At 43.1% G+C, this 21225-nt stretch overlaps 1 protein-coding gene across 2 annotated transcripts in view; it reads right to left on the bottom strand.

Annotated features, from left to right (window-relative positions):
• SUSD2 (sushi domain containing 2) overlaps positions 1 to 12908 on the bottom strand; it is a 19038-nt gene extending 6130 nt beyond the window's left edge. Inside the window, exons 1-12 of one of the 2 annotated variants that reach the window (XM_042034942.1) lie at positions 12820 to 12908; positions 10954 to 12262; positions 9471 to 9675; positions 7978 to 8129; positions 7311 to 7478; positions 6891 to 7065; positions 5218 to 5419; positions 4095 to 4180; positions 3619 to 3887; positions 2483 to 2626; positions 1945 to 2100; positions 789 to 1037 (exon numbers count right to left, since the gene is read on the bottom strand). In XM_042034942.1, the coding sequence (XP_041890876.1) occupies positions 789 to 1037; positions 1945 to 2100; positions 2483 to 2626; positions 3619 to 3887; positions 4095 to 4180; positions 5218 to 5419; positions 6891 to 7065; positions 7311 to 7478; positions 7978 to 8129; positions 9471 to 9675; positions 10954 to 11020 (1873 nt within the window). In that variant the 5' untranslated portion in view covers positions 11021 to 12262; positions 12820 to 12908. Of the gene's footprint in view, positions 1 to 788; positions 1038 to 1944; positions 2101 to 2482; positions 2627 to 3618; positions 3888 to 4094; positions 4181 to 5217; positions 5420 to 6890; positions 7066 to 7310; positions 7479 to 7977; positions 8130 to 9470; positions 9676 to 10953; positions 12263 to 12605; positions 12795 to 12819 lie in introns of those variants that run through there. The other variant, XM_042034943.1, reaches the window with a different exon arrangement.
• Positions 12909 to 21225: the final 8317 nt, after the last annotated feature.

Here is a 21225-nt window from a genome sequence, read left to right as displayed (position 1 = left end):
CAAATTGGTGACAACAGACAGAGCTACCTGAAGCATCCATTTCAAACAACACAGATCCTAAGTGTCCCTAAATTCATCATATCTACCATGGTCCTGCTCTTTGTTTTCATTCTGTTATATCAGAAACTTCCTGAGGCTGAAGCAGTGAGACTTTTCTGATGATCTGAACCCTGGAGTATGGTTACACTGTGCTCAATACAGAGATCATCTGGTAGCCAGAGGGTATTTTGCATTATGTTTCTGGCTCATCTCCTAACCTGGTGCCAGAAGGAATGCTGACCAATCTAATGCTGCAGATAAGATAGAGCAGCCCAATCACACGTTAAACGATAGGAGACATTCTTTTACACACATCCCCCCCCACCCCCTACTGTAAAGGGACAATTACTAAATTGTGATTTCATAAATGATTTTTTAAGTTGTCAGCATGGTACATGATGAAAGCATAGCTAATATTCTGGGAAAAGATAGCTGGCCCTGGCTTTTGCTGTATTTCTGTAACACTGTAGTCTGCTGATGCTGTGTTCAGCTGACCATAGTAGATGGCATTCTGAAAGTGTAGCCTGGGAAATACGAGGTCTGACTCCTGATGGAGCAAAGTGCTGAACACTCCATCATGGTTCTGTTTTCACTCCCCACTTGGATAGAGGAGGGCATATTTCTCTTACTCCCTTTCTCTTCCCCCCAGTACTGGTTGCTTGGCACAGACTTCATTTCCTAGTCTTTAAATCACAAACTGTTTTGAATCTGTAAAGAAAATATAATAATAGACCAGAGAAATGACTTACAGTTAGCTCCAAACTCAAACACCTGCTGGGGACTTGCATGAACTGACATGGTGGTTTTATTCTTGAAGGTGTAGTCATCCTCTGGATTGCCATTCATTACCCCAAAGAGACCCTGAGTGTGATTCATAAACTTCTCTGGGAGCAGAACTGTCAGGGTCAGAAATCCTCCACTTCCCCTTATTTCCACTCCAGACCCAGAAGAGAACATCACAGTGATGTTCTGATCAGGTGTAGAATAGAGAAAGAGACCTATAGCAATGAGAGGAAGAGGACAAAATAGCTAATTATCCATAGTGAAACATTCATTGTGTTTTAGCATCAGGTAAAATCATCATCAGTTTTAACTACTTTTCGTAAACTTTTCCTCCCTTCCACTCTGAACCGCACTCTGAGAAGCATTTCAAGGGAAGCCACACTGGAAGCACCGCTCTCAGTGGTCACAGTTTTCCTCTCCTTCTCCCTTGTCTTGTCAACACCTCCCTAATATGGCTTCTTCTCCAGGCCCCATCAATGTCCCTTCCATTTTTTTCCCTCCCTGCATCTCTCTGCTTCTGCAGCTCCTTGTCAATGTAGCCCTCCACTTGCTCTTCAGCCATTTGAGGAATACTAATTACTAGCCACAGAAATCTTCCTCTTCTGAATAGGGGGATTATTGTTAAAATTCAAGTGATATATGATGATTATTTGTCAAATTATCATAAAGACTAATCAAGTGATCACAGCCCTGTTGGACAAAAAGCCAACTTTTAGTAGTTTTTTCAGCAGAATAAGAGAGGAAAAATATCTGACCTACTGAGAGAGCTCCCAATAGGTAAACGTGAAATTCAGTTATATTTTAGTATATGGTATGGTTGTATTTCACTGTATTTCATTTTATTTGCTAGGCTTCATTCATTAGAGGCAGTAAGCTCAAAGCAGAATGTAGAGTACAGAGTTTTTAATTCCATTCATTGTCCACAGGGTGAGAAGGAAAACCATTGCTCTACAAACCAGTGAAAGAGGACGTAGAAGACATGGACACTGAAGCCACCTGTTAAAACACTTCACAAAGGGATGCTGAGAAGAGAGTTGAAATGCATGCATCTAGAGATATTTTTAACTATACATGGGCTCCATCAGAATATAATTGCTTACAAGGCTGATATGTGTAGCTAACCTTTCAAGTCCATCCAACTTTGTTCAGAGAAGCTGAGAACCCTCTGGTTCAAGAGGACCTCCAGATTCAAATCCTCAGAGTAGCGTACTTCAATCACATCAGAGCTGTTCTCCTGCATGGCCACTGCAGACAAGCCGGTCCCCTGAGCCCCAGTTCCTTCCAAAGAAAAAAACCAACAATGCTATCAAAATGCACCAGCTGGCAGCTGTGCCTACTGACTGATTTCTAGAACTGGCCTTATGTTTCCTTATTGATGAGAATGGGCATGGAGAGAAATAAGATTTTTTTTTTGAGCCCTTAAACACAGCAGAAAACCTTACACTTCTGTTGCTCACACCCAATAAAACTAGCAATTAAACTTTGATTGGGAAGTTTTTCCTGAAGATGTTGTCTGCTTTCTGATTATCTTCAGAATGGTGACTGTTCACAAATGGCCAAAAATGAAGACTACAGATGATAGGAGGATTGCTGCAAAATGCAAATCAAGCAAGCTCAGAAGCTATTTTTTGTTATCACTCTTCCTCTCTTACCGACTTACCATTGGGAAGGTGTGCCTGCTGTGTCCTCCCCTGCACTCTAAGGGATGTGAGATTAGATTCTACCAATGTGTATTCTCCTAGGCCGTTGAAGGTGAAGTTCAGACCATCAAATGTGAGGAAATGAGGATCCCCAAAAGCAGATGCTATTTTTAAAAGCAAAAAGAGAATTAAGAACAAGCAAAAATCACAACCTATTACTCCTCAAGTTCATGAGACAGGAAAGAGGCTAGAAGACTGTACCACATGCAATATATGTGGAGATTGAGACATAAATACAGGCCTATTGCCTTATCTTTGCATCCATATCCTTTGCACCCTTAGCCCCTTTTGCATTTCCAACTTCCATGTAAATCGCTCCAAATTGCTTCTAATTTATCTTCTTTTGTGTGCTTTAATCTGTATAGTAACGAATACAATGCACCTTGCCATCCAACTCCGTGAAGCTGTATTTTCACAAATTCATATTAAACTCTGCTTCTGCCAATACTTTTGATGAGGTTTCTTTAAGCAGCCAAGCCACTCATTTATGACCCCCAACTACCTAATGCAATGGCCTCTACAGTTTTCTCCTTTTTTTCCTGATGCAAACTGCTGCCTCTTTGCACTCCTTTATGGGAAGCCAAGTCCTGCTGGACACCTCAGCACCTCAGCAGCATAGAAGGCAAAACATGTGGTAGCAACAGAGATATGGCAAGACTTGAAGACTGAGTTAAAAGCAAGCGGGAGAAAAAACAGACACACTGTAAACTGTAAATCCTTCTTGTTTGATATTAGTATCTCTCATCATGGTAGCTTTTTCTAGCTACTTCCTAGCTGTCATTAACCACCTCTAACCACCTTTTTTTCCTGAAAAAGTGCACACTGATGATACAAAGTCGTGGAGGTTGACTACTATGCTTTGGCTATTTAGCTTCTAGGGTGAATGAGATGCTCAACAGCAGAAAATCTTGCAGCACAACTAAAAAACCTATACGGATTTTGTAAGTGATAGATCAATAGAAACCTTCCATGGAATTTTTCCTCCGGACGTTGTACCCTTCCCATTGCCAACACATATGTGTACATATACAAATATTCTAAAAGCCAACACTGTATCAAAAATCTACTCTCCGTAAGGAAATTCTGAAGCCCTTACCAGCTCGGGGCGGGCGGTACGTCCTGCAGTCACTAGAGGGCCGCCTTTTCATATAGAAGTCACAATTATCAGACCACAGGCAGCAGTAATAGAAGCTGATAACATCATAAAGCCAATGGGAAAAGCCAGGTATCCGGGGAGGCTTCAGGAATGGTGGTGACCCCCAGTCATGTCCTCGATCAGGTGTGCTGCCTCCGGTGGAGTCGTGCGTGAGGATTTGGGTTCCCATGGAGTCGTAGCAGCACTGCTGTCCAGCCCCGTACTGGGGACTGATTGAGAAAAGCAGCAAGAAAGTCATCATTTAGCTCCACCTCTATTTAGGGATTACTTATTGCCTTTTCATGGATACAGCTAAATATTTTGGTTACCGAGTCTTATCTGATGTCCAGTTAGACTTCACCCCTGACGTCTGTGATGCTGCTGTCTCTGAGGTGAAAGGATTAATCAAAAAATGCAGTTTTAAAAATTTTCTTTACCTGGCTTGAATGGCTCTTACGCAATGCACAGCACCAGGATGATAAGTACACACACTCCCCTTTTCAATGTCACAGCCATAATCTGTCTGAAAAAGATCAATGTTCACACTTAATGGGGTTCTTTCGTCATTGTCCTTTCTATTCTTACGTTCTGTCCCCATCCTTTGTATCTGACATGTGTAAAGTTGACAGGAACTGGTTGAGTTTCTGTGTTGAATTTAATACCAAAGTGTCTGGAGCAACATGTCTAACCTGAGCATTTTGCAGTCTGTTACACCAGACCTTGAACAACAAATGCAGCTAGATGGGGATTCAACTACAAGTGTACAACAAACACAGACACAACAGAGTAAATGTTTGTCCTATGTTCTTAGACAGAGTGAGTAGATCTACTTTTTTTCTTCACAAGCTTTTAACTGTACACATCATGTTTGGAGCTTCATAACCAGAATAGTAACAAGGTTTACTTAACTTTTTTTTTTCCTTTTAAAATAAAATATGCATTTGGTATCATAAATAGGAGATGAAGTCACTCTCATATGGTCCTCAGATTAGCAGTGTAAGTGAAAGTGTAGACTAAATGGCCATTGATTTTTTAGCTTTTGTCAGTTCCTTGATAACAGTGAATCTGAGAAGGAGGAAGGAAGCAGAATAAAGGAAATAATGGATTACAGCTATGGACTTGAGGTCTGAAGTACAAAGCAGAAGGGTTTGCAACAAAGTATGATTTACTAGGCAGAAATGTGGCCTGTTTGTTACAGCATGGGATATCACCTATAAACACAGACTGTTTTCTTGTAGGATCTCAAAGAAGTCATCCCTGCTCCCAGCTCCACAGAGCTCACTGTCCTCTCTGAGTGTTTTCAGTCTACCTTTGGAACTACTGTCTTAATTCCCTGTTTGAATGTAATTTCCATCTCCTATCCTATAGGCACTTTTACTCATACTACCTGGATAAGCTTTATTTACCTCTGCCATTTGATATGCTACTTGTGCAAATCTAAATATAACTTAATGTCCTTGTAATAATGTTTAGAGAGGGAACACGTGTGTGTGGAGTTTGGCACTGCTTAAGCTTCTACTTGGAATTGTAATAAGCCAGAGGGATCAATTAATAACTTACATGGAACCTGCCAGTGTCAGCTCTTGCCTGTGCCAAAGTGCAAGGGCAGTCTATAATTTCTTTCATGAAGTTTGGAAGCAACTCTTCCTTTTTGTCCCATTCTATACATTTTGCAGTTGCCCATGCATTTGAGTCATTTCTGAAGTCTTTCTCAAGGTGCCAAGCCAGTGCATGCTCTGAGCTCCAGATTGATGCAATGTTGCTGGAAAAAAAAAAAAAAGAAACAAAAAATAGATCTGGTAGCTGAACAAACACTATTTTGACAGTAACACTGACTTAATTGCTGATTATGACTAAGAAACACTTTTTGACCTGCAAGTTATTTCATTGCAAAGCCCACTGCTTTCTTTTTCCCTCAAAAAGTTACAGCAAATCAAAATTTTCCAAATTCAGGAGGTGATAGGACAACATGCAGCAAGTATGCAATAATCCAAATACATTTTAGTAATTGTGATCCTGGCTTACATGGATCATTTTAGAGGCAGGTTTTCTGTTCACACCTTTTGACTTTGGAGTTTCCTTTAGGCCAGAATGAAGAATATCTGGATTCTTAAACAAAACATAACACTGCACCCCAGTACTATCAGGGCTAATGGCAAAAGATGGGGACAAACCATTCAGAATCCTTGAAATGTTCCAAAGCCACTCTGGTTTTCCCTCATGAAGAAATATCACATACAAAGTGCAATAAAAAACCCTCTAGAAGGAGAAAAGGTTACCCTTCTCTGGGTAGCAACTCCTAAATGCTAAAAAGGGTTCTGACATATTAGCAATATGTTGTAACACCGAAGAGGTGGCATTTATATGTTCAGAGAGTCTACACCATCTACATCAAAAACTGCATTCGTGGAAGAATTATAAAGGAATATCTAAGGGGAATTAGGTAGTTCACCAAAAATCATGGGGAAATATGCAATGAAATAAAAGGAAATGGGCATAAAACTTCTAGTAATGCAAAAGCTTACATACCTACGAAAAATAGAAAAACAATTAAATACAGGGGAAGGCCTGTGGCTGCAGTGACAGAAGTTCTGCAGTTAGAGGCTCCTCCACAGCTGTGACAAAACAAAAGAATCAGCAGATCCTAGTCTGGTGAGAGTACTGGGTTTGGCTGGGGTAATTTTCTTCATAGCAGCCTATTTGGTGCCAAGTTTTAGATTTGTGACCAAAGCAGTGCTGATAACACACCAGTGTTTTAGCAACTGCTGAGCAGTGCTGGTATGGTGCCAAGGTCTTCTCTGGTTCTCATGCTGGCCCCCAGGGAGAAGGACACAGCCATGACAGCCAACCCAAACTGACCAAAGGGCTATTCCATGCCCTAGACCATCATGTTCATTAATAAAACTGTGGGGGTGTTTTTCCAAAGCAGCCCTGGGTGAATAACTGGGTGAATAACTGTGCATCAGACTGCTTGTGGCAGACTGTGATTCTTCCTCCATGCTCCTCTTTACTTTAGAGAGTAAGTTCAGTCCTTTACAGACTGAACTGTCTTTATGTCAACCCATTAATTTTTCTCACTTTTGACCTTCCAGTTTTCTCCCCGTTTTTTTACATGAAATGGAGCCTGAGTCTCAGTTTTAAATGCCAAAGGAGACAATAGCTTATAAGGTAGCTATTATTATTACTATTATTATTATTATTATTATGAAGAATGAATGTTGTGATGCACTTGCCTCTGCCCATCAAAATAGTTGCTGGGTATAATCCTCAAAAGTCCAAAGTCCCATGTATTGTAATTTCCTGTAGCAGGTACAGGAATGAAAGAAAATTGCCCTGTATTGGGGATTTCTCTTTCCAAAGTATAAAGATATTTCCATTCAGCCATCCAGTTTTCCGAGTAACTGTCACCTGTCAGACAGAGGAAGAAAATGGTTTTGGATGCTGGAAAGAACAATTGCCACAAGATTGAAATTGGATGTCTTCACCCATATGTAAACGAAGAGGAAAAGCTGACATTTTTGCCATGAGTTCTTTATACTTGCAGGTCTCTTCTCGAGGCCTCAGTGAAAGCGATCACAAGCTGTGCAGAGCTCTGCACATAAGGTACATGTGTGATAAATGCTTGTGCACAGGTAGGAAGAAGGTCACTTTACCTGTTTCCTGGTATCCCCAGACTTCTATGTTGACATGGGTTGCTGCAAGTGTCTGGTGTGTCCAGGTAAGAGTTAAGTTTCCACCAGTGTTGGGGGTGCCATAGTATTGCCATTTTGTCTCATTTACCAATGTGCATTTTTCTCCATCTGAAACTTTGCTGTGATGCACTGCATTGCAGAGGAGAAAAAGAGGGCTAATGACATTTTTGCTTTGCATAGTCCTGAAAAAGTGCTACTATATTACTTAAGATTCAGCAGTATTTCCCCTGGGTATATTTTACACAGCACAGGATGCATGACATGAAAAGAATAAGCTGAAGCTGAGAGAATGCAACCCTTACTAATGTCGGCAGTCCTTAGATTGCAACACCACAATGCAGTTACTTGAAGAGGGGACAAAAAGTGACAGAAGTACAGACGAAGTGGGAATTGGTTTGGTCAACCTCATTTTTAAGCAGGATTTTTCATTCAATGCTGCTGCTGCTACTCAATTGCTATGATAGTTCATCTCTCAAAAGATGAATTAGCACGAGGCCAGCAAGACTTACTTTTCTGAGGCCTGTTATGGAAGAAGAAAACTGATCAAAAGGGAAAGGCTTATACAATCCTGCATCCATGGAGGAAGAATATAGGAAGAAGAGGGGTGCTGTAGATATAAGTAAATAACCTGATAACCAAGTTCCAGAGTAGGGAAATGTCAACCCATTATCTGTAGAAACTTCAAAAGGGATGAAACCAGTCTCATAAAGCAACGGGGAGATGCAGTGGGCTTTTCCATCCTTGTCAACATAGCCACTGGTTATGATTTGCTGCTTGAACCTGTAGATGTTGAAAACACTTTTCAGTGACACCATAGAGAGAAGGAAAATTCTGAATGTGTTTCATCAAACAACCTTGTGTCATGAGTGGATCATTTCAAGTCTGGGGCTGTTTTGCTTGCAGCAGGGAATATAAACTGGAAAAATCTGTGCTTATTACATCAATGTGGATTCTGCTGTGAACTGCACAAATATACAGCAATCCACAAACCTTCAATTTACTATTTAATTACTGGGGGAGGGAGACATGATAAATTAGCAACAAAGGGACAGCAGGAAGAGGAAGATAATGTTACAGCATTAGTAGGATTACAGGGTGGCTAACACTGACCATGAGGCACAGTTATTGCAAATTTCTGATTTGGTTTTTTTTTTCCTGGTAAGTCCTATGAAGGCAACGAAAGTAATTTCATGCTGTTCTAGAATTTCTGTTGCAAAGGTTAACTCAGAACTCATTGCTTGTTATTTAACCATTTGGTTCCAGTTAGGGCTCTTGCCCAGTGTCCTAGGGTATAACTCCACCCGTGACTCTTCAAGACTGATATGTGGGCACTGCATATCTACTCCAAGTATCAAAGCGAGCTGGGGCTTGCCAGAAACTGGTACCTTTTGTCGTCTGCACTGAAATTTGCCTTGGCTGTAATAATGTAACTATGGAGGTAATTCAAAGTACACAGTTGTGTCCTACAGAACGAATGCCTTGGTCAAAGGTTTTCCAAATAAAGAATTGAGAACCTTTTCAGGTACTGCTATCCATATGGGAAGGACTCCAAAATCTCACTCAGAACCTTCTGTGGAAATAGTAGCAGGACATCAGGGTCATCAAAATTCAGTGTACTGTATGTATTGCACATGCACGTGCACCTGAGTGCAATACAGGCTGACACATTTAGGATCCACAGTTTTCTCTTCCAGGATAAACATGAGGTGTCCTACCTACATTTCTTTCTTGCTGTTTTCTCATCCGGATTAAGAAATAAATGATTCTTTCCCACAAAGGAAAATGCTAAAGAAATATTGACAACCAAGTGCTCTGAAAGGAAATTCTTTTAGAAAAGTCAGAGTTTTAACATGTTAAGGGAAGAATGAGCACAGTAATGACTGTGCCACACAATAACTTGACCTAAAAGAAACGACCCTGTGTAGAAATACAGTCAACAGGTATCCTTGAGGGTGAGGGTCAGCAGAACTTTTCAAACCTACATGTCAGGATTCTAACAACTTTACAAAGTCTTCACTCCCATATAGACTGGTCTTGTTTTGTGGTAATTGCCCGTTGTTGGAGAGTGAGATTATAAAGTTTCACCTCCCTTTGGCAGAGGAATATAAAATTGTGGCCCACCTGCATTTTACCACAGAAGAGGCATTAAAAGCTGTGTTGTTAATCAAAAAGTCTTTGCCTCCCATGAGAGATCCCGAGTATGGAGAAATCTGAAGACAAAATTCTTTATAATCAGGACAGCATATCCCCAAAGACTGGCATGTCACCTGGCAAGAACAGGTACCAAGCAGCTCCCCACATCGGTTTGCGCAAGAGTCTTGAGCTCCTTGTTAAAGGAAGAAAAAAACAGTCAGGAATGTTATTGAACTCTTTGAGATGTTCTCTGAGGCAGAAGTTCATCACCCAAAGGACTACAGCAAGTAAATAAAATAGGCTGGTTATGTTAGTTTAGGAATGTATTTAGGCGAAGGTTGTAATCACCTAGGTATGAAGGTTGCTCCATTTTGAGTAGCAAAAGACACTTATTTACCTCCCAGCCACTACCCCATTTCATCAATTCCATGGGTATTTCTACATGTGATAGACAGATATATCTCCAGAGCAGCCCCTCAGTGAGTGTCACTAATTACATTTATTTTTGAGAGTAAGTCTTAAACATACCAGAACGGGGGTCCCCCACCATCAACCCTACACGGAAATCAGTAAGAACAGGCAGCCAGTGCTCTTGGAAAGTTAACATCAGCAATGAAGTGGGCTCCAGCACAAGTTTATTAAGAGCTCCTGAAATGTCTTTGTTTTGTGCATTTCATTTGAGTCTGGCCTTAAAAAGGTAGGTGTTATGAGTCCTGGGTACACAGGTGAGTAGGCTCTTGGCTTAGGTCTGGCTGAAGTCTGGCTGAACAGAATGAGTAATTACTGGACATCACAAGGAAAACTACTCAGCAAATGAAACAGGGGGAAGAAGACAGACATTACAGTAACACTGTCAAGAATAGCTGAGTTTCACAAACTGTTAAGGGGGAGTTAAGTGAGATGGATGTGCTGCACAGACACTGGGAGCACCGAGGACCTCTTGGGAAGTGGAATCTTCCAAGTGCAACACTGGGAACTGTATCAATAGTATCATGCAATGCTGAAATGACCTCGGTAAGTATCAGAAATTCTAAATTTGGACATGGGTCTTGCAAAATTGGAACCAATTACGAAAAACTAACTGAGGGAGGATTGATTATTTGTGAGGACACAAGCAAAAAGAAAGGCAGGCATCAAGGTGGGTGGTGAAGAACAAGCATGGGAAAATGCAAAGAAGGGAAGTAAAAATGCTTGTTCAATATGGGAAGCTAGAAAGTTTTTCTCTGTCTTTAAGTATATTTACTGCATTCTCCAGATTGTCTGTTTACTTACAGAACAGATCCACTGACCTGATGGAAATTATAGGGGAAGGGATTGAAAATGACACCGTGCAGGTAAAAGCTGGCCTGAGTGTCTATGCTTTAGCTTGTACCGATGGTATCAGCAATTTCTTACCAAGGTGTGTATTCTGAAGCAGAGAAGCCAAAAAAGTTTGCAGTTAAAAGCAGCAAAATGTTTGAAAATCACTTACCTGCATTCCGAAGAGCAGTGAGGGTGGTGAGAATGAAGAAAGAAAAATCTAAGCCAATGAGTTTCATATTTTGTCCAGATGATTTGGGATGGCTGATTGTGGTAGTCTTCGTGCTAGTCTGGGAAAAGCCTTTAATGGAAACAGGTGTCCAGAAATAAACAAGATTCTCACTGTTCAAAGGTTTGTTGTAAATTACTGAAGCAAAACAAATTGAACTAAATGCTCCATTCCATTCCAGAGGTCATCTCCAATCCAGGAAAAGATAGAAAGGGAGATAGTCACTGCAACTCCTTCACATTAATAGTCAAGTTTTTCTGAAAGAGGGGTAGATGTTTATTGTTTTACAAGCATTTCTGCTTCAAAGTTCAAGATCACAGGATCACTGGCACAAGTTCTATGCTTTAATTTTGCTGGAGGAACTAAACCCTGTTATCACTTAGAAGAATGATAAAGAATACATGCTGACAGTACAGTTTTGTTCAGAAAATAGTGAGATATTGAGGAAGCATGTTTACTGCACAGTCTGTGACAGCATGAGGGTTGATTTAAGTGAAGGTAGACCCCTCCTTTTCCCTCATTTTAAGGGGTTAAACTGAAAGAAATTCACCCATTTTATCATTTTAAGGGCTTAAATCAGGTGATTCCCCTCCATTTCAGGGCACTTCTACCTGTGCCCCAGCACCACCTCTCTTGCGTGGGAGTAACCCTTGGATACATGCAATTTTGGAGGTGGAGTCGAAATTCCGGCGGTGGGATCCAGAAAGAGAACGACAGCTCTTTTCCACAGGAAGGAAAACACGCAGCCCCAGTGCTCCAGGTGCAGGTGACAGGCTGTCCTGGGGAGGTGGAGGCGCGCAGCTCCTCTCTGTCCTGGCAGCTTTAGTCCGGGAGCGATCTTTGGCTGTGTCGGATTTTGTGTCACAGAGCAGTGACTGCAGTGGCTCGCTGGCGTCCCCTGGTGAGCGGCAGCGCTGCTGCCAAGCAGAAATGAGCCCGTGTGCGGCGCTCGCAGGGCACACGCGAGCTCAGGAGCACAAACCAGCACGGTGGAACAAGAAACTGGAGGCTGGAGCTGGGCTCTGAAAGCAAGGAAGCTGAAACTGTTCCTTTGGATAAAGCCGTGTGTAGAAATTCGTTTTTTGCCTCATCCGTCTGGGTCCGTGAGACTGAATCTTTGCAATCAAGAGTCACTAGAGTTGTTGTTAAAACTGTCAAATGTTGTTATCTCTCAGAGAACTGGGCCGGCACTGAGCTAGTCTCGTGTGCCTGGAGTGCTGTAGGGAGGGGAAAGACGGTGTCCCACTTCTGTCTGGAAAAATTGGAGGAAAATAAAAAGTAATTTCCCTTCTCTCTCTCTGACCCATAACCAAAGCAGTTCTGTAGGACAACATGGACATCACTGCCCCCCCCCCTAATTTGGGTGAAATATTCATATACTTTATAAATAATCACCTTCCCTGCTCCTCAGTCCTTCACTGCACAGAGAGCAGATTTGCTCCATCCTTTGTTCCTAACAACACCTTTCCAGCCCAGATCCCAGTTCTCACAGACACAAACTAAACAGACCTAAGGCATTGGTTCAATCATCACCTGGAATCCCCAGCTCTCCCTGTTTCCTAGGTTGCTCATCCAAACACTCACAGCAGTCTCACCTCAGCCCAGAGACTGTCCTCAGACCAAGCCATCACCAGTGGTGGTGGTCCGGATCAGAAAGGAGTAGAAGCTGCAATGTTGGGGCCCTGCTGGAATTGCCTTGGCATGGCTTTTCCAGCCCCAGTGTCCCTGGAGCTCCAGGCTCTTTGACTCTCTCAACTCTAACCCTAACATAACCCTAACCCTAGCCTGCCCTTAACCCAAACCCCGTACCATGGGTTTTCCAGCTCAGAAAGATGTAGAAACAGCAATGTCGGGCCCCTGCCGGGGTGGCCTTGGCACGCCTTTTCCAGCACCAGTGTTCCTGGAGCTCTAGGCTCTTTGAGTCTCTCAAGCCTAAGCCTAGCCCTAATCCTCACAAAAAATAATGCCTTGTGTAGGCTGGTGAGTCCTCTGCTGGAAGAGAGGGAGAAGCTCATCAGGAATGCCCTTCCTTCATCTCTCTTGGCTCTGGAAGGCTTTCATTATCATGCACAACCAGGATAAACAAGTGAGACTAGAAACCCTCTAAGCAAAATCCATGCTCGGGCGAGTAGAGCTTTGCAGAACCCATGCTAATCCTGCTCTACAAAGCACATTCCAAACATTTGGCACCTCCTGCATTTATAGGAACGAGGGAAGTCATGTCCCTACTGGCCTCCACCTCCTTCAGGGGTATAGATGGGCCCTACTTCTCAAAGCTCTTTGCCCAGTGAGCCTGCCAGGGAAGCAAGCTCATGGCTGCCCTTGGAACCTGTCTCTAAATAGTTTCATTCTGGCAGGATGACGTAGTGAAGCCTGGCTGTTATTCCTACCCCCTGGGTCACATAAGGTAGCAGTGACATGATGGAAGAACTTGGGCTCTGTCACAGCAGCTCATCTGTCACTGCCCCGCTGAGACCTGCAGCAGAGCTGGTGTCATTCTGTTTGGTGCAGAGGGGGATGGTCCCAGTGCTGCTCCACTGCCCACAGCAGGAGCTGTTTCTCATTAGGAAAGTGAAATGCTTTTTTCCACACTGCCAAAGGCCATCTGTCTATTTATTTGTTGTTGTCCACCCTGCTGGGAGCCAGTGCAGGTGTCCGTCCCTCCACGTTACTGTAAGCAGAGCTTTGTGCTTTGCCCTCTGCTACCAGTGCCTTTGGCATGGGCAGGACGTGGTGGCTGCAGCTGTGTGAGCTGGCACCTCTGCAGGTCCTGAGCAAAGCCATTCGGGTAATGTCTCTTCTTCCATGAAGACTGCTACAGGCTGACTTGGGAAGTGCTTGCCAAGAGATGCTGATCCTTCAGCAATTCCTGTTTTCTTTGGTCCCAACAGGAGGCTGCCAAGAGAAATGGACTTGACCAACACCTGAAGGGGCTGCTTTACCAACTCTGAAGAAGTATCCCCCCTGCTGTGCTCCCAAAGCATGGGAAGGACTCGAATGCTATTCTGAGCCTTGCAAACACAGGTGTTGAGTTTTACTTCCACTCTGCTCCCTACTTGCTGGTCCATGTCTCTATGGGTGAGCAAGCAAAGAGCTGCCAGCAGACTGCACTGACAGGCAGAGCTGTGTGCATTCCTGCCCACACTATCTCAGGTTTGTTTGGGCTGGGCCAGGTAGGTGTGCCCAGGGGAGCTCCGGGGCTGTACCCGAGTGGCAGATTGCAGAGAGAAAGTGCTGCATTGTTCTCTGCCTGGAGTCACCTTGCCTGAACCCGGCTCTGAAGCTGGCAGAGGGGGATGTGAAGAGCTATGGTAAATGTTAAGGAGTAATTCTAACATGTATCAGGGAATGTCCAACATAGCACTGAACTTCTGAAGATGGATATTTTGGCTTGTTGTTCCCAGCACTGCAGAAGAGCAGTTTGCGTAGCTGCTGTGTCTGGTTGAGCCCATTGCTGTGGGCAGAGCAGCAAAGAGAGGGTTGCTATTGGACTTCTTCCTTCACTTCTTACTTCTTGAAGCCATGATTGCAGAGCAGATTCAATTTTTTTTTAATGTCAGAAGAAAGGCCTAAAGGCACTAGTTAGTACTGTTTAGTATTTGGCAAACCATGCTGGATTAGGGCAGGGTGAACAGTAGGAGAAATATTAGAAGTGAATTCTAATCTTGCCTTTTATATGGATTACAAGTTCTCTCACTACGGACTCATATTCCAAACTGGAGACAAGCAGCCCCTTGTGATTGCTGGTGAAATCCAGCACCAGGAGGGAGAATGGAGCAGCAGTCAGCTGGGGAGACAGTGCCTTCACAGGAGCTCCTCAGCTCAGTCCTGGTGCAAGTATAGGTCCCTGGTCACAAACCTCTGTGGTGGGCGTTTGACTCAAGGCCTGTCTTCTGAAACCTTTCCTCAGTGCTCCCAAGCTTCCCTCCTTGGCCATGAGCCAAGGAATTGGGCAAATCAACCGACAGAGCGTTTGTTTTTCCACCGGCTGTGTAAATTGTGCTGGTGTTATCAGTGAAACCAGGTCTGCTCATGGCCTCCTGCTCTGCAGGCAGTGGAGGGCTCTGATGTCCTGCTCCTGAGCTTTTTGAGGGTGGGGGAATGCCTTGCACAAGCTTCCAGAGCACCAAACACAAGGTGAGCACTCTGTGACTGCTTCCAAAGACAAGCTAGCCCTACCACAGCTGTGTATTTGGACTTGTAGCAGATGTGAAAGTGGTGGGACGTTATAACTTTGTGGTGGTGCAGCCAGAACTGCTGAGCTTTCCAGTGGTCCTGGCCTTGCTCTGAAATAAGGACAGGAAAATGCTGTTGTTTTGAAGGTGCTGTTTATCTGGTTAAAGTTTTGCTCTGGTCAAGTGGGATGTAACAAGGCTGGAGCAGTTTTGAAGAAGGTCCAGGTCTGGATTTTTGCTCAGATCTGGAGGAAAAGATCTATATCTTTTGATGGTTGGTTTAGTTCTGCTCATAGCCCCATAGAGGATTTACCCGTGGGAGATTCTGCCCTGTGCTGTTCTTCATAATCAACAACCATCCTTGATGTACACCCTGATAAGGCTCCAGGAATCCACTCAGTCTGCTGTGATAAAACTATCTGTGCTGGTGCTCCAGCCCTGCACACCTGGGCACAGCCCTGGGAGCATGCTCTGCCTCTCTTGTGTGCTGGATTTGGCTCACACCCAGCTCTGTCTCTCTTTTGCTTCTCCCATCCTCACAAAACCAAACGCAATCTGCTCGTGTGTGTGCTTCAAGAGCCCTGCCAGGAACAAAGAGAAGTCCAAATATTTGTGTTGGGCTGTTACTCTTTCCATTCAGGTGATAAATGACAGACTGCAGCAGAGTCTTTTTGTGCTCTGTGGGATTTCCACTGTACTGGCTCCAGCTTCACAACCTCACCAAGATGAAACACCTACAATCAACAGCTGGGTTTTAACTTGAAGGAAAATGACTGAGTGTGATTGAAATATGGCCTTTAAAAAAACCCCCACCAAAACCCCAAACAAAAACCCACAAACAAACCAACCACAAAAAAACCTGAGAAAAATCATCAGAGCTTCCCTGTGTCAGATGAGAAGTGCCTGGTCTCTGTGTGCAGATTCTTGCAGAACAGCATTTTCACTCTGAACTCTGGAGCTTGGTTGGTGATTTCTGTCCCAGTGCCTGGGACACAAGCTGTCAGTCTGCACGCAAATATTTCAGAGCTGCCTTCCTCTGCAAAGTTCCAAGCTTAAAGCCATGTGGAGCCCTGAATTTCCTTGGGACTGAACCTCCTTGGCTGAGATGACCAAAGGGATGAAGATGTTTGCTAACAAATCCTGAACTTCAGACCTCTGCTTCTGGGAAGCTGCTGGGCTTCAGTGCTTGGTAAACCCAGGAAGAGAATGTTGAGACAGCTCCAGGTGTGAGCTAGCTCAGGACACAAGCTGGTCTGGTGTCACTGGGCCTGTTAAAAACTCAGGATGAAGGAAGGAAAGGCACAGTCCAGCCTTGTGGGATTTCACATACCAACATGCCAGACAAATTCTGTTTGCCTTCTCAAGCAAATTTGGTGTTCTCTGCTAGTGCCACCATGAGTTTTCTCACTCAGAAGTTTCTTACCAGGAATTCATTAGCCCTGAAACTTTAAGGGTTGACTCTTCAAACATAAATACTCCCTATAATTACCTTCTCTTTGTGCTGTACTTTGGATGATATCTTTAGTGTTTCATTTTACACAGCAGACAGTACTAATATTATAACATCAAGTTAAATCTCATCTACTTTGGGCAACTGAAAAGCTATCAAAAGTGACAGGAGCTTCAGAAAAAAAAACTAATTTCAGAAAAAAACTAATGTCAGAAATCTTTCTGGCTTCATTTTTTATCCTATTTGTTACACACAGCAGAGACAAGAAGCACTGTTTGAGTCTGCTTCAGCTGCTGTTTCCAGGAAGGATCCATTTTGGCAGATTCTTTAAGCTCCTTCCTTCTTACTTAGTTCGCTTCTGAGATCATGTAAGAGCCGAGGAACCTCCTAGTAGCCTGTTTCTCTAAGTGCTCTGTCCTGTTTTGCTTCTGGACTCAGGCTGGCACTTGACAGTTATGCCTACCTGGACTGTAATAAAGTATGTATTAAACTGTAGATGTTCCAGGCAGAGAGTAGAAGGTGGATAGAATCTATATTGTCCACATAGATCTGCCTCAATTCAATTTATTACCACAGCCTGACCCTAACCTTCACTGACTGACACCTTTGAGGAGTGGGTAGCAAAGAGATAAATCCTTTGCTGCCCTTGAGTCTTCATCACTGGCAGCTGGGAGAGTTCAAGGGTACAAGGAGAGACCTTTGCTAAACATATTTATTTTTTTAGATAAATGAAATATAGGTCTCAAACCCTTTGACAAGGCTATGTGTGCATCACTGTTTAAAAACTGTTGATTGATAACAGCTCTTGAAATCAGCACAAGGAATTCTGTTGGAAATTTTCTGGAAAATACATGTACAGAGCAAACCTGTTACAGCCAAGTGCATGATAAGAGGTATTACTCTTTAATGAAATTAGAGGGTAAACAGCAAAGAGGCCTTGACTTTTTTTTTTTGGGGGGGGGGGTAACAGGGGAAAAAAAAAAGCAGATGGAGTGCAAGCCAGCAATGTATAAGATGGTCACTTTATGTAGTTACAGAATAGGTTTAATACTGCCTTAAATCATTCCTCATTGTGAATGTGAAACCTGTTCTCATTACTTATCTTCTCCTGAAACTTTTCATCTCTCCTCCCCTGCTATAAGCAATCAGGCAGGGATTCTGGCATCCTTGTCCACCAGCCCAGTGTTTCTTCATTCCCACTTGCAACCCGTGGCACTCCAGTGAGGAGGCATTTGTATGGAAACAGCCTAACACTGACAGGTCTGTTCTGAACGGCTGAGGGAGCTTTGCTACAGAAAAGCAATGGGTGACAAGCCGAAATCTGGGATGTGGGGTGCTGCTCAGGAGCTGTCAGCTGGGATGCTCAGTAACTCACGCTGTGATGCAGTGATGCCCTCACATGGCCCATGCCAAGCTGCTGGCCAGGGCCAGGCAGGACATTTCCTGTGTGATGCAGACAGCTGTGCCTCCTGGGTCATGGGGAACTGGCCAAACGATGACATGGGGGACACTTGATTTGCCATGTAACAGCAGACCCTCTGTGATTCAGATAAGAGCACACTTATGCTGTTAAAATGATACAATTTGCTCCAGGACCTATTTGTGCATAGTCTTTCTACAGGAATCCAACCACAAGAATTTCTCTGATTAAATTAGGCAGGTTGGCTCGATGTAGGTGGGTCTGTGGGTGGCAGTTCTCATCCTCAGTGACAGAGCTGACTTGCAGTGCCTGGCAATGTTTGTGTTTCCATTGTTTCTGCTGTATTTTCTCTTTTAATATATATATTTCTTTAAGTGCTCTTGGGGCATCCTGTTTAAATGTGGGAGACCTTCCTCTGAAGATCACTGTCAGAAAAAACGAAACCTCCCATCTCCAAAGGCCTGTTCCTCCCCGCTCTCCCTCACCTGGGAGGATCAGAATGAACAAGCAGGCATGACAGGGAATGAGTGTGCACCTTGCTATGGCTGTTCCTACCCATGTCCATTGGCTTTTCTCTGTGTCAGAGTCACAGGGGACAGCTCTTCTGTGCCTTACACACAGGCTGTGCTCATCCAGGTATCAGCAGATTTCTTCCTTATCATGGCCTCAATTTCATGTCCTGTGACACATTAAATTGATGTCACAATGCTTACACATGTCTTTCAAGTTGATTCTCCTCCTAAGCATGTTGGCTGGCATTAGCCAGCTCCTCTGCTGTCAAGTCAGTGTAATTAGAATTGTTTCATCTGGCTGAGGGAGGCCCCAAGCTCCTAAATGGGTGCTACAGTGAATTGAGAATGGTTGAGTAAGGTCTGGAAACATACAGCCTGAGGATGATGAAGCACTTGGAGTTTTTCATGAAAGATATTATATTAATTTAAAAGATTAAGACTGTTGACAGAAAAATCTGATTCTCAATGTAAAATCTGAAATCTAAAGCAAGTTGTGCCAAGCACAAATCCTAGTCTTGCAAACCACAGGATAATGTCAATAAAAATAAACACGTTTTCTTACAACAAGTAGTTCCAGTGTTCCTCTCTTTCCCCTAACTGCCATTTAAACTCTATTCTTTTGCCTTTTGATTTCCCCTCTTTATCCATCATATATAGCTTCTGAAGGAGAAAATCTTAAACATACAATCAGCATTGCTGGAATGATACAATATGTTATTTAAACCAAAGAGACTGTGATGCTTTGAATGCAAAATGTACTACATTGCTCCCCAGGCTTAGGTCTGTAGTATTATGTCTGCACAAGAGAACTCAAGCAGGCCTTTAGGGTCCTGGATATGGGAAGGGTCAGGCTGAGACTGAATGCCAAATTAAAATTATGGGGCATTATCTATCTCCTGTAAGTCCCACAGTGGACAAGCTTTCCAAGATCAATTCCTTTGTGTTCCTCAGGAATTTTAATGTTTAGCTAGCACAGTCCCAGGCTTTCCTATGGTCTCTGTTAATGCAGTTGATCACTGGCCCCACAATATTTAATGTATTTCATCCTCTCTACTCTGCAATTCCACTCACCCTATTTTACAGAGGGACAGAGGTATGGAGGGGTTAGAGAAGTCTGTGCTTGACTTAATTTTGATTATGTTGTTGCTGATGAAGAGGTGCCCAGAGTTTCCCAGGAAATTAATTGCAAAGCAGGGAGAACAAATGCACCCAGGACTTTGGAAATGTGTGTTCAAACTCCCCTTCCATGCCCTGTCCATGGGGTCAGACTATTCTTTTTATAGTGTTAAGCAATTTCATAACCTTTTGGCAGAAGGGGAGACAGATAACCTTGTTTACTGTATTTTATCTCATGGTTCATTTGTGGCTCCATTCTGGTTTCCATGTATTTGTCTGATTTTGTTTATCTGCACTAGAATGGAAGGGAACGGCAATTAAATACAAGTGGTATTAATAGCTTGTTGCATGTGGTTCTGCTTTCTGTAACTGGATTATACTAATGTTGCTATTCAAGCCTCGAAGCTGCAAAAAATGTCCCATCCTAATTACATAACCCCAGCTGAGGTCCCTTGGTAATAGGTGAGTGCATAAAACTCTTCCTGACGAGTTTCTCACGAGTCAGAGGATGTTGGTATCCTGCTTATTATGCCATGTTAATTTTAAAAGCTCTTGTCAACCAATAACCCAATAACTTTTCTTCCCTCTGGGTTTTGTTAGGTTAATCCATGAGTCATGGAATATTTGACGATGAATTTGTGACTCATGGGAAAGCACCACAGCCATCACAGTCCTGGATGATCTTGCTGCCCAGTACTGCCAGGTCAAGTGTCTCCCCAATGCTTGGATGTACATCACAAATGCATCTTGAAACATTTCAGAGTATCAATAAACCCCAAATCCTCTACTGGGAAAGACTAGTGTTAACCTGGCCTATTAGCAGAACAATTCTTGTGGCCTGTACCCAGCCCTGGGGAGAGCATTGGTGATGGGCAGAGAATTCAAAGAACCAGGGTCAGCCTTTTTTCTCTTGCTTTTATTCAGATATTTGCTTTTATTAGTGATGGTATCTTGTTGCATTTGACAAGGGACGAATGACAAATGCTGAGCCGTGTACATTTCTGATCTTTAATTAGGCATAGCCATCACTGAATTAGTTGCTACCAAAATCAAAGTAGTACAGAAATAATGATGAGAAATTAGGTCTTCAAAGGCCTTGTCATTTACACAGATGAGGGAAAGGGAGAGATAGCAGTCTAGGGGACTGAAATTCCAAAATACTTCTCAGAAATGCATCTCTGATTTGTCAGGCAAGAACTCAACAGCTAGAGATCTTCAGTCCCAGGCAAGTGCTTCACCTAAAGTGCATTTCTGGAAAATTGCTCTGTGAATTTGTGGAGATGACAAGAGCTCAGGTGTGCCAAAAAAATAAAAATAAAAATTAAAACCGAGTTATTTATTATCACCTTGCCCTTAGGTCTTCCTCTTTGCTTTGGGGTTATAAGTGCTGGAGTATAGATATGGGTGGGTGGGTCTGATGTCTTAGCAGAGCAGTTGTTTATATATATATATATTTTTTTTAAATGATTTTGAAAGCACTAAACACCCAAGAAACCTTTCTGATGCTCGACTGAGAACTTTTCTTGCATGCCACTAATTGTT

Source organism: Corvus kubaryi, unplaced genomic scaffold (assembly GCF_017639235.1).
Source record: "Corvus kubaryi isolate FWS band 111438036 unplaced genomic scaffold, C.kubaryi_AGA036_p1.0 37382, whole genome shotgun sequence".
Taxonomy (NCBI): Eukaryota; Metazoa; Chordata; class Aves; order Passeriformes; family Corvidae; genus Corvus; species Corvus kubaryi.
Note: the sequence above shows the minus strand (reverse complement) of the source record. Positions and strands in the feature narration are given on the sequence as shown.